This window comes from Myripristis murdjan, chromosome 4 (assembly GCF_902150065.1).
Source record: "Myripristis murdjan chromosome 4, fMyrMur1.1, whole genome shotgun sequence".
Lineage (NCBI taxonomy): Eukaryota > Metazoa > Chordata > Actinopteri > Holocentriformes > Holocentridae > Myripristis > Myripristis murdjan.
Window position 1 is genome coordinate 35,520,345 of NC_043983.1, and position 16,635 is coordinate 35,536,979.

At 44.8% G+C, this 16,635-nt stretch overlaps 1 protein-coding gene across 4 annotated transcripts; it reads right to left on the reverse strand.

Moving 5' to 3' along the window:
• Positions 1-1,434: 1,434 nt before the first annotated feature.
• Positions 1,435-11,215, reverse strand: reep6 (receptor accessory protein 6). Of its 4 annotated transcripts, XM_030050305.1 has the most exons (8): positions 11,020-11,215; positions 8,298-8,391; positions 6,696-6,834; positions 6,284-6,452; positions 5,330-5,466; positions 4,769-4,791; positions 3,584-3,615; positions 1,435-2,288 (listed from the first exon to the last, which is right to left on the reverse strand). In XM_030050305.1, exons 1-6 carry the CDS (start codon positions 11,150-11,152, stop codon positions 4,777-4,779), a joined length of 687 nt encoding a protein of 228 aa, XP_029906165.1. In that variant the 5' UTR covers positions 11,153-11,215; the 3' UTR covers positions 1,435-2,288; positions 3,584-3,615; positions 4,769-4,776. The 4 variants fall into 4 exon arrangements, with proteins under 4 accessions (XP_029906165.1, XP_029906164.1, XP_029906166.1 ...); XM_030050304.1 differs by lacking the exon at positions 4,769-4,791; XM_030050306.1 differs by lacking the exon at positions 3,584-3,615.
• Between the last annotated feature and the right edge of the window lie 5,420 nt (positions 11,216-16,635).

Genomic DNA, 16,635 nt, shown 5'->3' on the forward strand with positions numbered 1-16,635 from the left:
TCAGAAACAATATATGTGCCTATATGTGTCTAAATACTGGCTTAGATATTAGGCTGAATTACAGTTTAGATAACCATTATCACTATGTTAACATATACAATGTAAAATTATTAAGGTATTAGCCTACTACATTAATCTATGTTATAGGCCTACAATCAAATTTGGCTCTAAATTAATCAAAGATGTTTGAAAAATCACTTACCTTCACACAGCATGTGGTTACTTAAGACGACCTTTACCTGTCTATTTAAGAAAAATAGTAAGATAATTTCTTTCAAGAATCCCATTTATTCTTAAGAAAAATCTTAAGAATAAAGTTGAGAACATTCTTAAGATCTTTTGTTTGGATTCTTAAGATATTTTCTTTGTGAATTCGAAAATATCTTAAGATTCTTCTTAAACCCAAACTTAAGAAAAAAAGTGGAACTTAAGAAGAAATTTAATCTTAAGAATCTTTAGAGAATCCGGCCCCTGCTGCCCAACCAGCATCCAGCCGACAGTGAGGAGACAAATCAAGCTTCACACAAACTGCCTGCTGACAGAAATGCTGTTTGGTGCAGTTTTTGATGTGGGATCGCTCGCCTCACCTCGATAGGCGATAACAACAGGCCTGATGAGCCGGGAGAAAAGAAAAGAAAAGAAAAGAAAAGAAAAGAAAATACTCCAGAGTGATTGCAGTTTTTCTCATCACAGCCACTGAAAATCTTTCTTTTTTTCTCATCCCATCCAAACGGCTGCACAAAGTGATCCTTTAATATTTTAATGTTAAATCCACCCCGTCCTCTGGTGCAGTGTGTGTGTTGTCTAGTTCCCTTTGTGTGTGTGTGTGTGTGTGTGTGTGTGTGTGTGTGTGTGTGTGTGTGTGTGTGTGTGTGTGATCTGATTCCACATGGAGAAACCAGCACCAACAAAGAAGATTATCACTATTTAAAAAACAACAAGTCCTGGTTCCAATTTTCTGAAGGTCATTTCAGGTCATTTCTCGTTAATTTGCTCACCACCTTCATCTCCTTCTTTGACAAAATTAAACGTCTCTTTTCTTGTTGTTTTCCCGCTTGAACCGGAAAGTAGATCCGTCAGGAAACTTCCACATGGTAACCTTACACCAGGAAGAAACACCCTGATAACAGATAATTATTATGACATGACAATTAAAAAAAAGTGAGAACCAGGACTTGTTGCTTTTTATATTGTGTTGATCTTCTCTGTTGGTGCTGGTTTCTGTGCTGAATGTGACTTTGGGAGCTGTTTTCATTGCAATGTTTTCTTTTTATTTGATCATAGAGGTTTTTTTTATTTTTTATTAGCAACCAGACAAGACAGTCTCGTTATGAAACTGTGAATAAACCCGACCCGTCTTTGAACGCACCATAAAAGCTTCCGCTTTCCGTCTACCTGCTTCAAATCCCATGGAAAAAATGAATGTGACAAGAATGAGGTTTTAGGTTTATATTTAGCTTCATCTATAATCACCTTTTTCCAGTAATGAAACAAAAAATAACAGAAATTAAGAATATCAATGAATAAGAAATTCAAGTTTTTTTTTTCTTTAACGTATTAAATTACTATTAAAATAATGTAGTTATGTAATGGTGTTCAGCAACATCTGTGAAGCGGCATTCATAAAAAAAAAACCTCAAACCATCAAACAAACAATGCCACTTATCAGGACTGCTGAATGTGTTAGCTTGGTGGCAGCAGCTGCAGCGCGGCGCCCCCTGCTGGCCTGTTTGGATGCAGCTCCCTGCAGCCCAGCGGCCACACGCCTCTGTTTGTCAGGCCGCCGCCTTTTTTAAAGAAGTACCTGAGAGTGAAGGTGTGATCTGCCAACGGGGCTTTAACATCCTTTTCGTTGTTTTCACAGAAATCATAAAACTACATAACCCATAATTCCTCTGTGCCGTTACATCATCACCATCCGTTCATCACCAAATTACTGATGAAATTTCACATTGAACATTAGAAAATTTCAAAAAGACAGAAATGCAGAACTTCCTGTGGACCAGGATGAAGATGTAGAGTCTGTTTGACAGTTTTAACCTCAAAGACCAACTGAGAAAACCTGCAACAGCCTGATACAAATATAACAATATGCCTCATTTAGAAAATCAATCAATCAATCAATAAATAAATAAAATCCTAGGTTCAGAAGGTCTTCAGTCGTGGGAATGAAACGATCGGCTCGGCTCCATCAGGATGAAGAGGAAGACCTGGGACCCGCGCTCCTACTCCTCCTCCTCCTCCTCTTCCTCACTGAGGCTTCTCCTTCCCAGCTGCTACCTGCAGAGCTGCACACAGAGAGCACTCAGCCGGCTGACCTCAGACCAGCCGGACAGCACACACACCTCCTGCACAGCTCCTCAGCCGGCTGACCTCAGACCAGCCAGACAGCACACACACCTCACACCTCCTGCACAGCTCCTCAGCTCACAGTGGCACAGAGTGTGAGGCTGCCAGCAGTTGCAGGCCTGGGATCAGCAGCAGAGGCACTACCAGGATTATCTACTACAAGTAGTACTACATAATACTACTAGTAGCAGTGGCAGTACTAGAAGCAGAAGTAGTAGCACCCTCATGAAAATTCACTCTGGTTTCCTGTAGTTTTTATATGTAGTAACCACACTTTTATATGATTCCTACAGGAAACAACAGAGAATCTGCACACTGGAATGTAGAAAGCTCCCAAACTTTAAAGGAATATTCCAACGTTTTGATGTTAGATACCATTTCCACCTCTGGACGTCCAGTGGCTCAGTTCCTATGGGGAGCATCTGCTGTGGTACTTTATGCTAACTCTCCTAACCATGACAATAGTGTTTTTTTTAAGGGATTTTACAGTAACTATGACTAATTGGCAGTAAAACCACAGAAAAACAGTGGTTAAATTATGATTCAGAAAACATGGATTTACACTACACCAAAAAATACAGTTACTACAGTTTACTTGCCATAGTAAACCTAGTTGATTTTCATAGTAGTGGCAGCAGTAGCAATACTATCACTAGTAGTAAAAGTACCGGAAGCAGCAGCAGCAACAGTAGTAGCAGTAGTAGTAGTAGTAGTAGTAGTAGTAGCAGCGGCAGTAGTAGTATTAGTAGTATTAGTAGTAGCAATATTAGTATCAGTAGTAGCAGAAGTAGTAGTAGTATTAGCAGTGGCAGTATTATTATTATTATTATTATTATTATTATTATTATTGTTAGTAGTAGTAGTAGTAGTATTAGCAGTGGCAGTAGTAGTAGTAGTATTAGCAGTGGCAGTAGTAGTAGCAGTGGCATATTAGTATTATTATTATTATTAGTAGTAGTAGTAGTAGTAGTAGTATTAGTAGAGCAGAGCTTTTAGTGTGTCTCTGCCTCAGTAATTCCTCCATCCTGACCAACAGAACATTCTGGAGGAAACAGACAATATCTGAACTCTTTTGGCCTGAACATGCTGAAGTTTACAGGCGGTGAGTATGAGCGGTCAGCCGTGGAAACCCTGTGGCGTGCAGGAGTGCACATTAAAGAGGCACCGTCCTCGGATTAGATGAGATTATATCTCAGATCTAAGCTGGAGGTTCTGACCCAGCGTCTTGACTTACCGCTTGTGTTTTTAGTCTACACCGAGCTCGTCCTGACGTGCAGACATACAACAGACACAGAGGCAGCGAATGAGCCGGCAGCAGAGCACAGACACATGAACACACAGGTCAACACAGGAGCATCACATATCTACACCACACCTGAGCCTCAGGTACCAGGGACAAGTCCTGGAGAAACCTGTCATCTGCAACAAGCTGATGTTTTGCAGAAATGTGTTTCCATGTGACAGCAGTGACATGTGTGGGCCTTTTGCACATCTGGAGAGGAGCTGAGGGAGTCTGATGTGTCCCCAGTCCCTGTCAGGGGTCTGTGTTTTGTACTTTTGTTTAGGACTTTTAGCTGAAAACCTGGACTTGATTTTTGGACTTTGAGGTCCTGTGTGTGTTCTGTATTTCCCTGGACACTCTGTGTGTGTGTGTGTGTGTGTGTGTGTGTGTGTGTGTGTGTGTGTGTGTGTGTGTGTGTGTGTGTGTGTGTATGTGTATGTATGTGTGTGTGCGTGCGTGTGGCTCTAGGTGGCGCTACACACAGACAGACACACACACACCACAACAAGCTGCACAATATTTACACTTTACTCTGCTGCCTTCAAATGCAATGTCAGAACTCCTGCGTACAACTTGACTGACGTTAAGGTGTTTAGCTCGCGAATATTGTGTTACCATAGCAACCTGAGAAAACAGAAGCAGACCTGAGCGTGTTACCTGGTTACAGAGAGCAAATATTCAAGATCCAAGAGCTGCTTTTTCTATCAGCAGCGGAGCGAGGAGCATGGCTGCACGTCAGGTCAGCTGTGTCTGGATTTTTTCATTTTTTCTATAAACTGTTTGTTTATTTCTTTCTAAGGAATACTGATTACTATTATGGTTATTATTTCAATCCTCCATTTCTGTTGTCAATAACGTGTGATTTTTTTCATCAACCTCCATGATGGAGCCAGCGCGGCTGATCTGTGACCTAAAAGTAAAGTCACATTTTATTTTAAACATTTTAAACATGAAGGAGACGAGAGGCGGCTGGCTGCTCTCAGCTCTGGATTTACAGACTGCTGTTGTTTTTCTGCCGGAGCGTCAGGATCACAAAGCTGCTTTCCATTAAGGCCATACTCTCGGCTCATATTCACTTTACAGTTAGAGAAGCGCCACTGCTTTAACACGACACCAGTCTAGCTGCTGTTCACTTACCAGCCTGGTTAACCTAGGAAGGGCTGGAACAGGCAACAGGACAGCGAGGTTAGAAACAGCTCTGCTCTCATGGTCACGCCTTCAGATACGCATCACGATGCATATAAAACAATACATTCAACACTGCAACACACACACACACACACACACACACACACACACACACACACACACACACACACGTAGATCTTCATACAGCTGGGGTGCGCTTGGTTTGACACACTCAGATGGTTGAACTCCAACAAAGAGTCAACTGGAAAATATTCAAGAGGAAGCAAACCAAACAAGACCTGGGAACAGACCTGGGAACAGACCTGGGAACAGATCTGGGAACAGACCTGGGAACAGACCTGGGAACAGACCTGGGAACAGACCTGGGAACAGATCTGGGAACAAATCCGGAAACTGACCTGGGAACAAATCTGGAAACTGACCTGGGAACAGATCTGGGAACAGACCTGGGAATGGGACAGTGCGGTGCTACGTGGTGACTGGTTTTAATTGGACGGACTGGGACAGTGTTGGTGAAGGGGTATGGGGGGAGTCGGCGGGGGTACGTACTGGTCGCTCCTCGTCGGCCTGCGATGGACCTGCTGATGAGGCCGGAGCTGCACTCGGTAAACTTTTAGCTTCAGCCTGAGAGACCGGAGCAACAGAAGACGACACGAGGGGCCTGTTCTTTATTAGAGTACTGAGGACTGAGGAGACAAGGGAGGAAGGACGGGAGGAAGGAGAGAAGGAAGGAGAGAAGGAGGGAAGGAAGGAGGGACAGCATAGAGGGAGTAAGAGAGGGAGAGACGGAGGAAGGAAAGGAAGGAAGAAAGAAGGAAAGAAGGGACAGAAGGAGAGAAGGAGGGAGGGAAGGAAGGAAGAAAGAAGGGAAATAGGGAGGGCAGGAAGGAAAGAAGGAAGGGTAGGAAGGAAGGAAGGAAGGAAGGAAAGAGTGAGAAAAAGAAAGAAGGAAGGAAGGAAGAGAGAGATGCAGTGAGAATGAGGCTCTGTCCGTTTGTTGAATTCATGTTTGCACAGATATAAACTCCTGACTCTGAACCAGGAACAGCACAGCCGGCTCACTCAGTCACCATCAGCAGCTGCTGGCTGATCTGAGGTCAGAGCTGATCTGAGGTCAGAGTCGACAGTTTGACTCGCAGCTCAGCTTCTACAACCAACACCATGACACTCAGTTACTCTGCTTTAGTATTATTGTTGAGTTCAGTGTTCACCCCCACCGGGACGGGACAGTTCCTAAAAGTCTGAACCCGTCCCGGCAGAGCTGCTGGGCTTCAGCTGCCCTGCAGGGAAACAAGCAGCAGAGAGAAGATCCTGCTGAGCTGAAACCAGATCTGAACCACGTCAGCTGATGTTCTCCTGTAGCTAACGACATGTCAGCTGATGTGTATCTGTGTATCTGGTGTGTGTGCAGTGTGTATGTGGTGTGTATGTGATGTGTATGTGGTGTGTATGTGGTGTGTATCTGATGTCTGTGTGGTGTGTGTGCGTGTGTGTGTCCGGTACCTTCCCTGGTGAGCGACTCAGCGGCGCTCATGGCCGTGCCGCTCAGGTTGTTGACCAGGCCGTCCACCGTGGCCTCGTGGCGGAGGAAGATGGGCCGAACCAGCCGGGTGTAGATGACCTGGGAGCCGTTCCACGACACCGGGGCCATGCACCAGAGCAGGAAGAGACACTGCCACGTACACACACACACACACACACACTTTTTATTACGTTCTCAATCTTTGTTTTCAGCTCAGTTTATTGGCGGTAAGTGTTTCACATCAGATGCTTTTAATTTAAAAAAAAAAAAAAGAAAAGAAAAAAGAAAAAGAAGGAAGGAGTGAGGAGAGGTCAGTTCCCGGCTGCACGTGACTTCCTGTGTGCTGGTGCAGGTGTTGAACAGGAAGCAGTGGGGCGGCAGGTGTCTGCTCACCTTGGCTGCGTAGTAGAAGGGGAACCAGTAGAGGAAAATGTCTGAGAAGAACTCGCCTAGGCTGAAGACGCCGTACACCACCCAGTACGTCAGCCATTTGGTGTCATCCTCTTTGTTGACACTTTCAATGGCTTTGATTCTGCACAGAGAGAGAGGAAACACAGCTAATGGAGCTTCAAACTGAGTCAGACTGAGTCAGACTGAGTCAAACTGAAGTCAAACTGAGTCAAACTGAAGTCAAACTGAAGTCAAACTGAATCAAGCTGAATCAAACTGAAGTCAAATTGAGTCAAACTGAAGTCAAACTGAATCAAACTTACATCAAACTGACTCAAACTGAAGTCAAACTGAGTCAAACTGAGTCAAGTCAAACTGAGTCAAACTGAAGTCAAACTGAAGTCAAACTGAGTCAAACTGAAGTCAAACTGAGTCAAACTGAAGTCAAACTGAGTCAAAATGAGTCAAAATGAAGTCAAACTGAGTCAAGCTGAATCAAACTGAAGTCAAATTTCGTCAAACTGAAGTCAAATTGAGTCAAACTGAAGTCAAACTGAATAAAACTGACATCAAACTGAAGTCAAACTGAAGTCAAACTTACTCAAACTGAGTCAAACTGAAGTCAAACTGAGTCAAACTGAAGTCAAACTGAAGTCAAATTGAGTTCAACTGAGTCAAACTGACTCAAACTGAAGTCAAACTGAAGTCAAACTCAGTCAAACTCAGTCAAACTCAGTCAAATTGAGTTAAACTGAGTCAAACTGACTCAAACTGAAGTCAAACTGAGGTCAAACTGAGTCAAACTGAAGTCAAACTGAGTCAAGTCCAACTGAGTCAAGTCCAACTGAGTCCAACTGAAGTCAAACTGAGTCAAAATGAAGTCAAACTCAGTCAAATTGAAGTCAAATTGAGTCACGTTGAGTCAAGTTGAGTCAAACTGAAGTCAAATTGAGTCAAACTGAAGTCAAACTGAGTCAAACAGAAGTCAAACGGAGTCAAACTAAAGTCAAACTGAGTTAAACTGAGTCAAACTGAAGTCAAACTGAGTCAAACTGAAGTCAAATTGAGTCAAACTGAAGTCAAACTGAGTCAAACCGAGTGAAACCGAAGTCAAACTGACTCAAACTGAAGTCAAATTGAGTCAAACTGAAGTCAAATTGAGTCAAACTGAAGTCAAACTGAAGTCAAACTGAGTCAAACTGAAGTCAAGGGAGGGAAAAATTCTGACAAAAAAACTGAGAACTGAGATGAAAGCTGGAAGAAAAAAAGCTGACTATTCATTATATGAACATGGTCTAAACTGGCACCCCGCTGGATCGTCTGCTGGCTTGGCTGGTCATCAGCTTCTGAAAAGGGTTAATGAGTGGTGCGCGCTCTTCCAGGCCACCAGGTGGCCCCCAAGATTTTTTTTTATGCCTACGCATGTCTTTTGCCTGTGTAATAATATCAGAGATTCATATTTTATAATGTATTATTTATCTATTTTTTTGGGATTAATAGGGTCTGACCAATCCAAAAACCAGAATTACTTTGAAAAAGAACAGCAGTAATTACTGTATTTATACAACAAGGCAACAAGGAAGTAAGATAAGAGAAAATACTCACGAGTAATACGCCGGATACACAAAACCAATCAGGTTGCAGAGCAGAGCAGCACCATATCCGTACACCAGGTAGAGCCCCGTCAGCGACACGGCACCTGCAGGCAGACGGGACAGGAAGTTACCTGCCGGCGGGTCTGCAGCACATCTCTGCTGCAGCTCAGAGAACCAGGCGGGAGCAGACTCAACAGAATCATTTTTATTTCAGGAGTTTTTTTTATTTTTCTGAAATAACGCTGATATGACTGAACCCGACCTGAACTCCAACATAATTTCTAGCTTTTTGTCCGAACCCGGCTCGACCTGATGGGTCTCGACGGGCTCAGGTCGGGTATCCACACTCGACCTCCATCAGTTCTAGAGAAGATCAGCAGACTTTGGCACTGAAAGGGTCTGGATGTGTATGAGGCTTATTGATCTGAGCAGCATAATAATCATAATGTTGCTCAAACAGTCCATTGTTATCCATCATTTCTCAGTTGCTGATCAACCAGGAAGCGGTGAAACAATAAAGTTTCTTCAGATTCCCTTCGTTTGTAGAAGGTGCAGCCTGGAACTCAGCAGCACGACGTGATCAGAGCGTCTGGCCGTTCTCCTGTGACGCCACGGTCAGCCTGGGAGGCTCTCTGTGGGACTCTGGGCCACGGGGCCAGAGAGACAGTCAGAGTGCAGATCCCTCTCCCTGAAAGCCATTGAAAGGCATTCTGGGAAATCTGCACCTGCAGCCGAGGCGGATTGGAGGAGAGTTTGTTCCCCAAACAAGGAAACAGCAGAACTTCATCCCTGCTGGCCTTCACCTCCACACAAAGGATCCTTTGCTTCCTGGTAAATGACTGACAGCATCTGCCTGCCATGCAAAACTATGCAGATATGCACACACACACACACACACACACACACACACACACACACACACATATACCTCTGATGAGTTTCGGTGGTGCTTCACACATGGAGCCTGTCTGCAGCGTCCGGCTGAGCTTCTCTGCAGGCGGACAGCGGGGGACACTGTGCACCAGGCACTAGTGACATCACAGCCTGAGCCTGCATGTGTGTGAGTGTGAGTGTGTGTGTGTGTGTGTGTGTGTGTGTGTGTGTGTGTCCAGTGCTGCTAATCTCGTGCAGCATGACCAACACACCGGTATGAATAGACTGCTGTCCCTTGCTAAGTAAACAGGAGGAACACAGCAGCTGTGTGTGTGTGTGTGTGTGTGTGTGTGTGTGTGTGTGTGTGTGTGTGTGTGTGTGAGTGAGACAGTGTCTGTTTGATATGTTTTCTTAAAGGATAATTCCACTTATTTTCAATGTGGGCTTTATTTTCCTACGTTCAGCCATTATAAGCTGCGAAGGAGAGACTAAATAGAAATATGTGTTTAAGTGGTTCTGTTCTGACTGCAGTACAAGTAGAAGTGCTGGAGTAAAAATCTCCTGCAGTAAAACAGTAACTCATCTGAAAACCTCTCAGTGTTAGAGCTTCATTTTACAGACAGGGACTGTGTCAGCTGATCCTGATGATCTTTACTGATGAAGGAGCAGAAAGTTCAAACTCGATTCTTTTGACTGAAAATTTGGAAATTTCAGAAAAAGTGCACCCCAAAAGTAAAGGCAGATGATTCTTCTAATCTTTCCTAACTGACTGGTATCTGGGAAAGTACAAGTTATAGTTGGCTTTATTATCTCCGAATTTTCTTTTTTTTTTTTTTCTCAGAATATTACCTCCTATTTCCATAAAATTTCTTCCTCCGTTCGATGCCCTGACCTGCCGTCACAGTGATGTGCTGGTTTGTTGTGTATTTTTTTATGTTGAAGTGAAAGGCATGTTTGCACTGTGGTGAACAATGAAGTCTTCCTTTATCCTCACAGCCCAGTGAATTCCACAGCTTTCCACCAAACAAACACACACCTGTCACACCACACACACACACCTGCCGACACACCTGTCTCAAACTGGCACGTGCGTATAGATTTTATAAATGAGTTCTTCCTCGTCGTGTTTTTATTTCTGAGAGAGGAGCGGTGCAGACAGCAGCCGGCACGACACATAAACCCTCTTTAGCTGCCATGTGGCTTCCTGTTCACAGGCGGGATTACCAGGCCGGGGGGGCGGGGGGGTTAATCACTGTTTGCACACAACCCGGTGCAGGTTTTTCCATCGACATGCATCTAATTCATGTGGAAAATTATCGCCCTCGTTAGCCTCCTGCCTCAAAACGTCCATTTCAGAGGTTCCTCTCCAGAAGGTTCCTCTGCTCTCCTCCCAGAGCGAGCAGTGGGCTTTCAGAGCTGCCACATCACTCCTCCTCCCTTTCCTCCATTCATTCAACTACGATATGAACATGAACTTTCAGAGCCTTCACACTTTCTTCACTCCAGTTTTCCATCAGCCCAATAAAGTCCTCCACATGAGTTTTCCTAAAAGCAGCAGCACTGTTGGCTTTTCAGGACTTTTTCACACTGAAACGCTCCCTCCTCCTCCTCCTCTTCCTCCTCCTCCTCCTCCTTCTCCTCCTCCTCCAGGGAAAATAGTCCCTAAGCGAGGAAACGTTTTGCTTTCCACAGCCAATTATCAGCTGTGTGGTTTCTGAATGTTGAGGACTTTGTTCGCTGCAGAAGCAGAACATTATAAGGCGGCTGTTTCAAGCGCACACACACACACACCACAAACACACACACACACACACACACACACTCACACACACACATACACAGTAAAATAAGACACATACCAAAGGCGATGATTTTCTTCTTGACTCCAGTTTTCTCCTCCACCTTCCCCAGGACGTCGGTCACCACGTTTTTCTCATTCAGAAACTTTTCTGCTCGGTCTTTGATGGAGGACAAAATATCCAGCAGGCCCATGTCTGCACAGCGTGTGTGTGTGTGTGTGTGTGTGTGTGTGTGTGTGTGAGTGTGTGTGTGTGAGTAATCCTCTGACAGGAAGCAATCCGCTTTAATGTGGGGGGAGGAGGAGGAGATGAGGAGAAAGGAGGGGGGACCCGGAAGAGAGGAGAGAGGCAGGTGGAGGGAGGAAGTGAGGATTTGGGAGGAGCAGCCTGTCGGATTCAGCCAATAGGAGGAGAGCTCAGTCAGCAGGACTCTCCTCCTTCACTCCTCCTCCTACAGGAAGTAACCATAGAAAATGAACAGGTAGCACCGGCGTGGGTATTTCCAGGTGGTTCCCGTTGCCATGGCAACAGCTGTAATTCGACTGTAATATCCCTGTAATATTGCTGTAGCTGCTCAGCTGCTGTGAGTGTGTGTATGTGTGTGTGTGAGTGTGTATTAAAAGGTTACTATATATATATAGTACTATATATATAGTAAAAGGTTACTATATATATAGTAACCTTTTAATTCACTGTTTAAATGTCTCTTCTGGCATTTATTCCTTATATTCTTGATTAGCGCATATCAAATCAGATAATGTGTGATATGCATGTGTAAACAGAATAATTCAAAGAACTTGTAATTGACTTTTTTTCTTGTCTTTGTGTGTGTAATTAACTTGTGAATTTTTATAGTGATATCTGAAAGTAAATTTGGAACCCCTTTCCCCTGTGTGTTAAAAACAGTGTTTTTTGGTAATATGTGGTCATAAATTGGTGATTTTCAAAACTTTCCACCAATGGGATTTCTTGGGACTTTTTTCCCCTCACTCAGGACAAACTGAGGATACAAAATCAGTTGAGTTTTTTTCTCTTGCAATTTGTCCTAGGTTTTTTCAGAAAATGACTGGACTAATGTGTTGTTCTTGCTGAAGGCCTGTAAAATAAAGCAGGGAGGTTCATAAAGCTGAGGGGAGTGTGTGCAGCTTCTCTCCCTCAGGTTCTCCTCAGGTTCTCCTCAGGTTCTCCTCAGGTTCTCCTCAGGTTCTCCTTGGCCTGTGCAGCTTCACACTGGAGCAGCAAATGTCCAGCAGCAGCTGATCTGACCTCTAATCACTAAATGTAGAGTCTCAGATGTTTCTTCAACGTTCTTCAACAACAACACAGATCATCAGGATTAACTCACAGCTGATCAGATCAGATTAACGTCATCACAGAAGTTTCAGTAAAGTGATTCAGACAAACTCTCATGACGACGCTGCGATGTCAGTGAATGCTACAGCTGTTGCCATGGCAATGTGAACCACCCAGAAATAGGAAGGTCCACACCGGTACTACCTGTTCAGTTCCTAGAGATGTAACTTGGAGGAAGGAAGGAAGGAAAGGAAGTGAGAAGGAACTGAGGAGAGTGCAGCACGAACTCAGGGAGAAATTGAGGGGGTGCAAAGATAGCTACAGGAGGAAGCTGGAGGCCAAACTCCAGCAGAACAATGTGAGGGATGTGTGGACTGGGATGAAACAGATCACCGGATGTAAAGGGAGACAAAGGCAACCATCAGGCAGCCTGGAGAGAGCCAACGAGCTGAACGTCTTCTTCAACAGGTTCAGCTCACAGCCGTCTGTCTCCCTCACACATCCAGACCCCCACACACCCCCACCGCACCCACCCCTCCCCCCTCTCCCCCCTGTGGTGAGTACTCCTGTGCAGCACCTCTCCTCCCCCCCCCCCTCTACCTCCTCCTCCACTGAAGACACCAGCACCCTCCCCCGCATGACTGTGACTACGGGCCAGGTTAGGAGACAGCTGGAGAGACTCCACCAGAGGAAAGCCGCAGGACCTGATGGTATCAGCCCAGGGATCCTGAGGACCTGTGCCAGCCAGCTGTCTTCTGTCATCCAACACCTCTACAACCTGAGCCTCAGGAGAGAGTCCCGGTGCTGTGGAAGACGTCCTGCCTGGTTCCTGTCCCAAAAAAGTCGACTCCATCGGACCTCAATGACTACCGACCAGTTGCCCTCACATCTCATCTGATGAAGGTGCTGGAGAGGCTGGTCTTGGCCCACCTGAGGCCGCAGGTGAAGGAGCTGCTAGACCCTCTACAGTTTGCCTACCAGCCCCATTTGGGAGTTGATGACGCCGTCATCTACCTGCTGCAACGAGCTCATATGCATCTGGATGGTGGTGGCAGCACTGTGAGAATCACATTCTTTGATTTCTCCAGTGCTTTCAACACCATCCAGCCACTGCTGCTGGGTGAGAAGCTGCGGGTGATGGGTGTCGACACCTCCATTGTCTCCTGGATTACTGACTACCTGACAGGCAGGCCACAGTTTGTTCGTCTGGGCAGTGTTCTGTCTGACGCGGTGGTCAGTGATACAGGAGCTCCACAGGGGACTGTGCTGTCCCCTTTCCTTTTCACCTTATACACCACAGACTTTCAGTACAACTCCGAGTCATGCCACCTGCAGAAATTTTCTGATGACTCGGCTGTTGTTGGGTGTATAAGTGAGGGAAGGGAAGGGGAGTACAGAGCAGTGGTAGATAACTTTGTGGAGTGGGCTGGACGCAATCACCTGAGGCTGAATGTCAGCAAGACCAGAGAGATGGTGATTGACTTCAGGAAGAAGAGGACGGCTTCACAGCCACTGTGCATTCTGGGAGAGGATGTGGAGGAGGTGGAGGACTACAAGTACCTGGGTGTCAACATCAACAACAGACTGGACTGGAAATCCAACACCGAAGCTGTGTACAAGAAAGGGATGAGCAGACTCTACTTCCTGAGGAAGCTGAGATCCTTCAATGTGTGCAGCAAGATGTTGGAGATCTTCTATCAGTCTGTTGTGGCCAGCGTAATCTTCTTCGCCGTGGTTTGTTGGGGGAGCAGCATCGGAGCCAGCGACACCAACAGACTCAATAAACTGATCAGGAGGGCTGGCTCCGTGATCGGCTGCAAACTGGACACTGTGGAGGCTGTGGTGGAGAGGAGGACACTGAACAAACTGTTATCCATCATGGATAACCCTGACCACCCTCTCCACCACACACTGGACAGACAGCGGAGCTCCTTCTCCAACAGATTGTTACAGCTCCGCTGTCGAAGGGACAGATACAGGAAATCATTCCTGCCACAAGCCATCACACTGTACAACAAATCACATCTGTCAGACAGAGACTTGCAACTGTCTGCTGTATAGTTCTGTTCTTAACACTGCATTACCAGCACCTTAACTGTTTCTGTACTTATTGTACATCACCCAGCACCTTAACTGTGTATTTATTATCCATCACCCAGCACCTTAACTGTGTATTTATTGTTTATTTATTATTCATTATCTGTATATTACAGCCTAAGTTAATATGCACTCACACTGTTTTTCAGACTGGAGGGGAAGTGGATTCCTTAAGAGGCTGAATCAAGGCGGTTAGTTCCTTGTCCCAGTCCCGGGCGTTCAGGTTCTGCCACTTGGTTCTTAGTCTCCTGGTTTCATACTAACTCTCCTTATCTATACAATCTATACAATCATGCATATACTTCAGCACCATCTGTATATTGTCATACTCATTCCATATGTATATTTTCACATCTCGTATCTCCTTTCCTTAGGTTAGCCCTTATTGTATTTTTTGAGTCTTTAGTCTTTATAGTCTCTATTGTATATTTTTAGCCTTTATTCTTTTTTTAGTTAACTTTATTGTTTCTACTGTTGCTGCTGGAACACCAGAATTTCCCTGGTTGGGATCAATAAAGTATATCTATCTATCTATCTATCTATCTATCTATCTATCTATCAAGGAAGCAAAGAGGAAGCAGAAAGGGGAAAGTTGTCTCCTGTGACATCATCATCATCATCATCTTCATCATTACAGATGAAGCGCTCCTGTCAGACCAACAGCCAATCACAGAGCTCGACAGTGACTGGCACAGCTTTGTGCTGAAATAAATATTAAGTTTATATGATTATTTTAAACATGTTGCTCAACACACAGTTTAACCCTTTCAAACCTGCACACACTAAGAACTGACGTCACGTCGTCGCCTTTTTCACGTCACGTCTTTGAGAAACATGGAAGACGATGTTTTGAGTTGAGTTCTCCTGAAATAAAATATTGATTGATTGGTGATGTCCTCACCAGATTACATTCTTATGTTTCTATGTCAGACAGTGACGGCTGGTCGGAAACCACAGGCATGCAGAATATTTAATCCAGTCCTCTGTCAGAGCACAGAAACACTGTGCCAGTGCCACACAGGGAAGTGGGCGGAGCCAGCAGGTAACTGACTCACCTGACGCTCCACCCAGTACCTGTTTCCCAACCTGAAACCTTTCACACGTCCCCAGTTCTTACCTGAAAACACACCACACCCTTTAATAATCTCTCCCAGGTCCCTCAGATTACAGATTGCCAGGTTCCCTCTCTGTGTTTGAACCTGCAGCAGCTTCACTTTGAGTCCCTCGTTGTGTTTTTATCAACATTTCTGTTGATTCCGTTGCTGATGCTTTTATTTCAGAGCAACGAGACGGCAACTCACTTTTCCCCAGCAGCAAAAGTCTCTCCTCACTTTCCTCACTTCAGTCAGTCCAACATGCAGGTGAGCACACCTGTCCTCACACCTCCTGCCTGCTGCTTTTACCGTTGATTTTAAAATAAACTGGAACGGTTTGGGCCCGAGTTCTAGTTGTGACCCTCAGGTGCCGTTATGCCCCGAGGTCCTCGAATGCCTCCTGCTGGTTCCTTAATCTGGAGCAACCTTTAAGATTAAAACTCACTTTTATAGCCTTGATCTTTTTATCTTTACCTTCCCACAGAATTTGTTTTATCATTTTAATTTTTGATTGTTACATTTTATTACTGTTTTGTTTTATTTACTGTTTTATTGATGTTGTTCTTTTTTCTTCATGATGAACATTTTCATGATTCCTGTTGTTTTATTCTGAAAAGCGCCGTGTAAATAAAGTTAATTATCACTCATTCATTGTTAGTAGTAATACACATTTTATTGGTGTATCAGGACGGCTCTGATGTGAGGCTGTTGTTGTGAGACGATGGTCCATATCCCAGTTATGTTAAAGGGAATTTTCCAGAGTTTTAGTCAATTCCCCTTTCCCCTCTTCCCCAGACTAAGACCAGATGTTGGACACCATCTTCTCCTCTGGACGTCCAGTGGTTCAGTTGCTATGGGTAGCATTTTCTGTTAGCTTAGCATAAAGACTTGAAGTCTATGGGAGTTGTAAGTGAAAAAATCAACTTGCCAGCATCTGAAACACACATCCTGGATGTTTTTTAAAAAACTCTGTTGGGGTGTGTGTGTGTGTGTGTGTGTGTGTGTGTGTGTGTTTGTGGCCAGCAGATGTCAGCATATCATCTGCTGAGCTCAGATCAGATTAGCTGCTCCCTCTGATGGTGCTGAGCTGGGAGCCGGACAGATTATCACACAGCCACCAAGGACTTCATCTGCTGACACACTGACGGTGATGAAGAGCTGTGAACATCACGAGGTCAGAACAGACCAAGGG

Coding starts and splice junctions, on each gene's coding strand:
- reep6 (XM_030050304.1), bottom strand. CDS start 11,152: ATGGGCCTGCTGGATATTTTGTCCTCCATCAAAGACCGAGCAGAAAAG. Junction 6,835..8,297: donor GTGTATCCGGCGTATTACTC/GTGAGTATTTTC, acceptor CTCTCTGTGCAG/AATCAAAGCCATTGAAAGTG. Junction 6,453..6,695: donor CCTTCTACTACGCAGCCAAG/GTGAGCAGACAC, acceptor TGTACGTGGCAG/TGTCTCTTCCTGCTCTGGTG.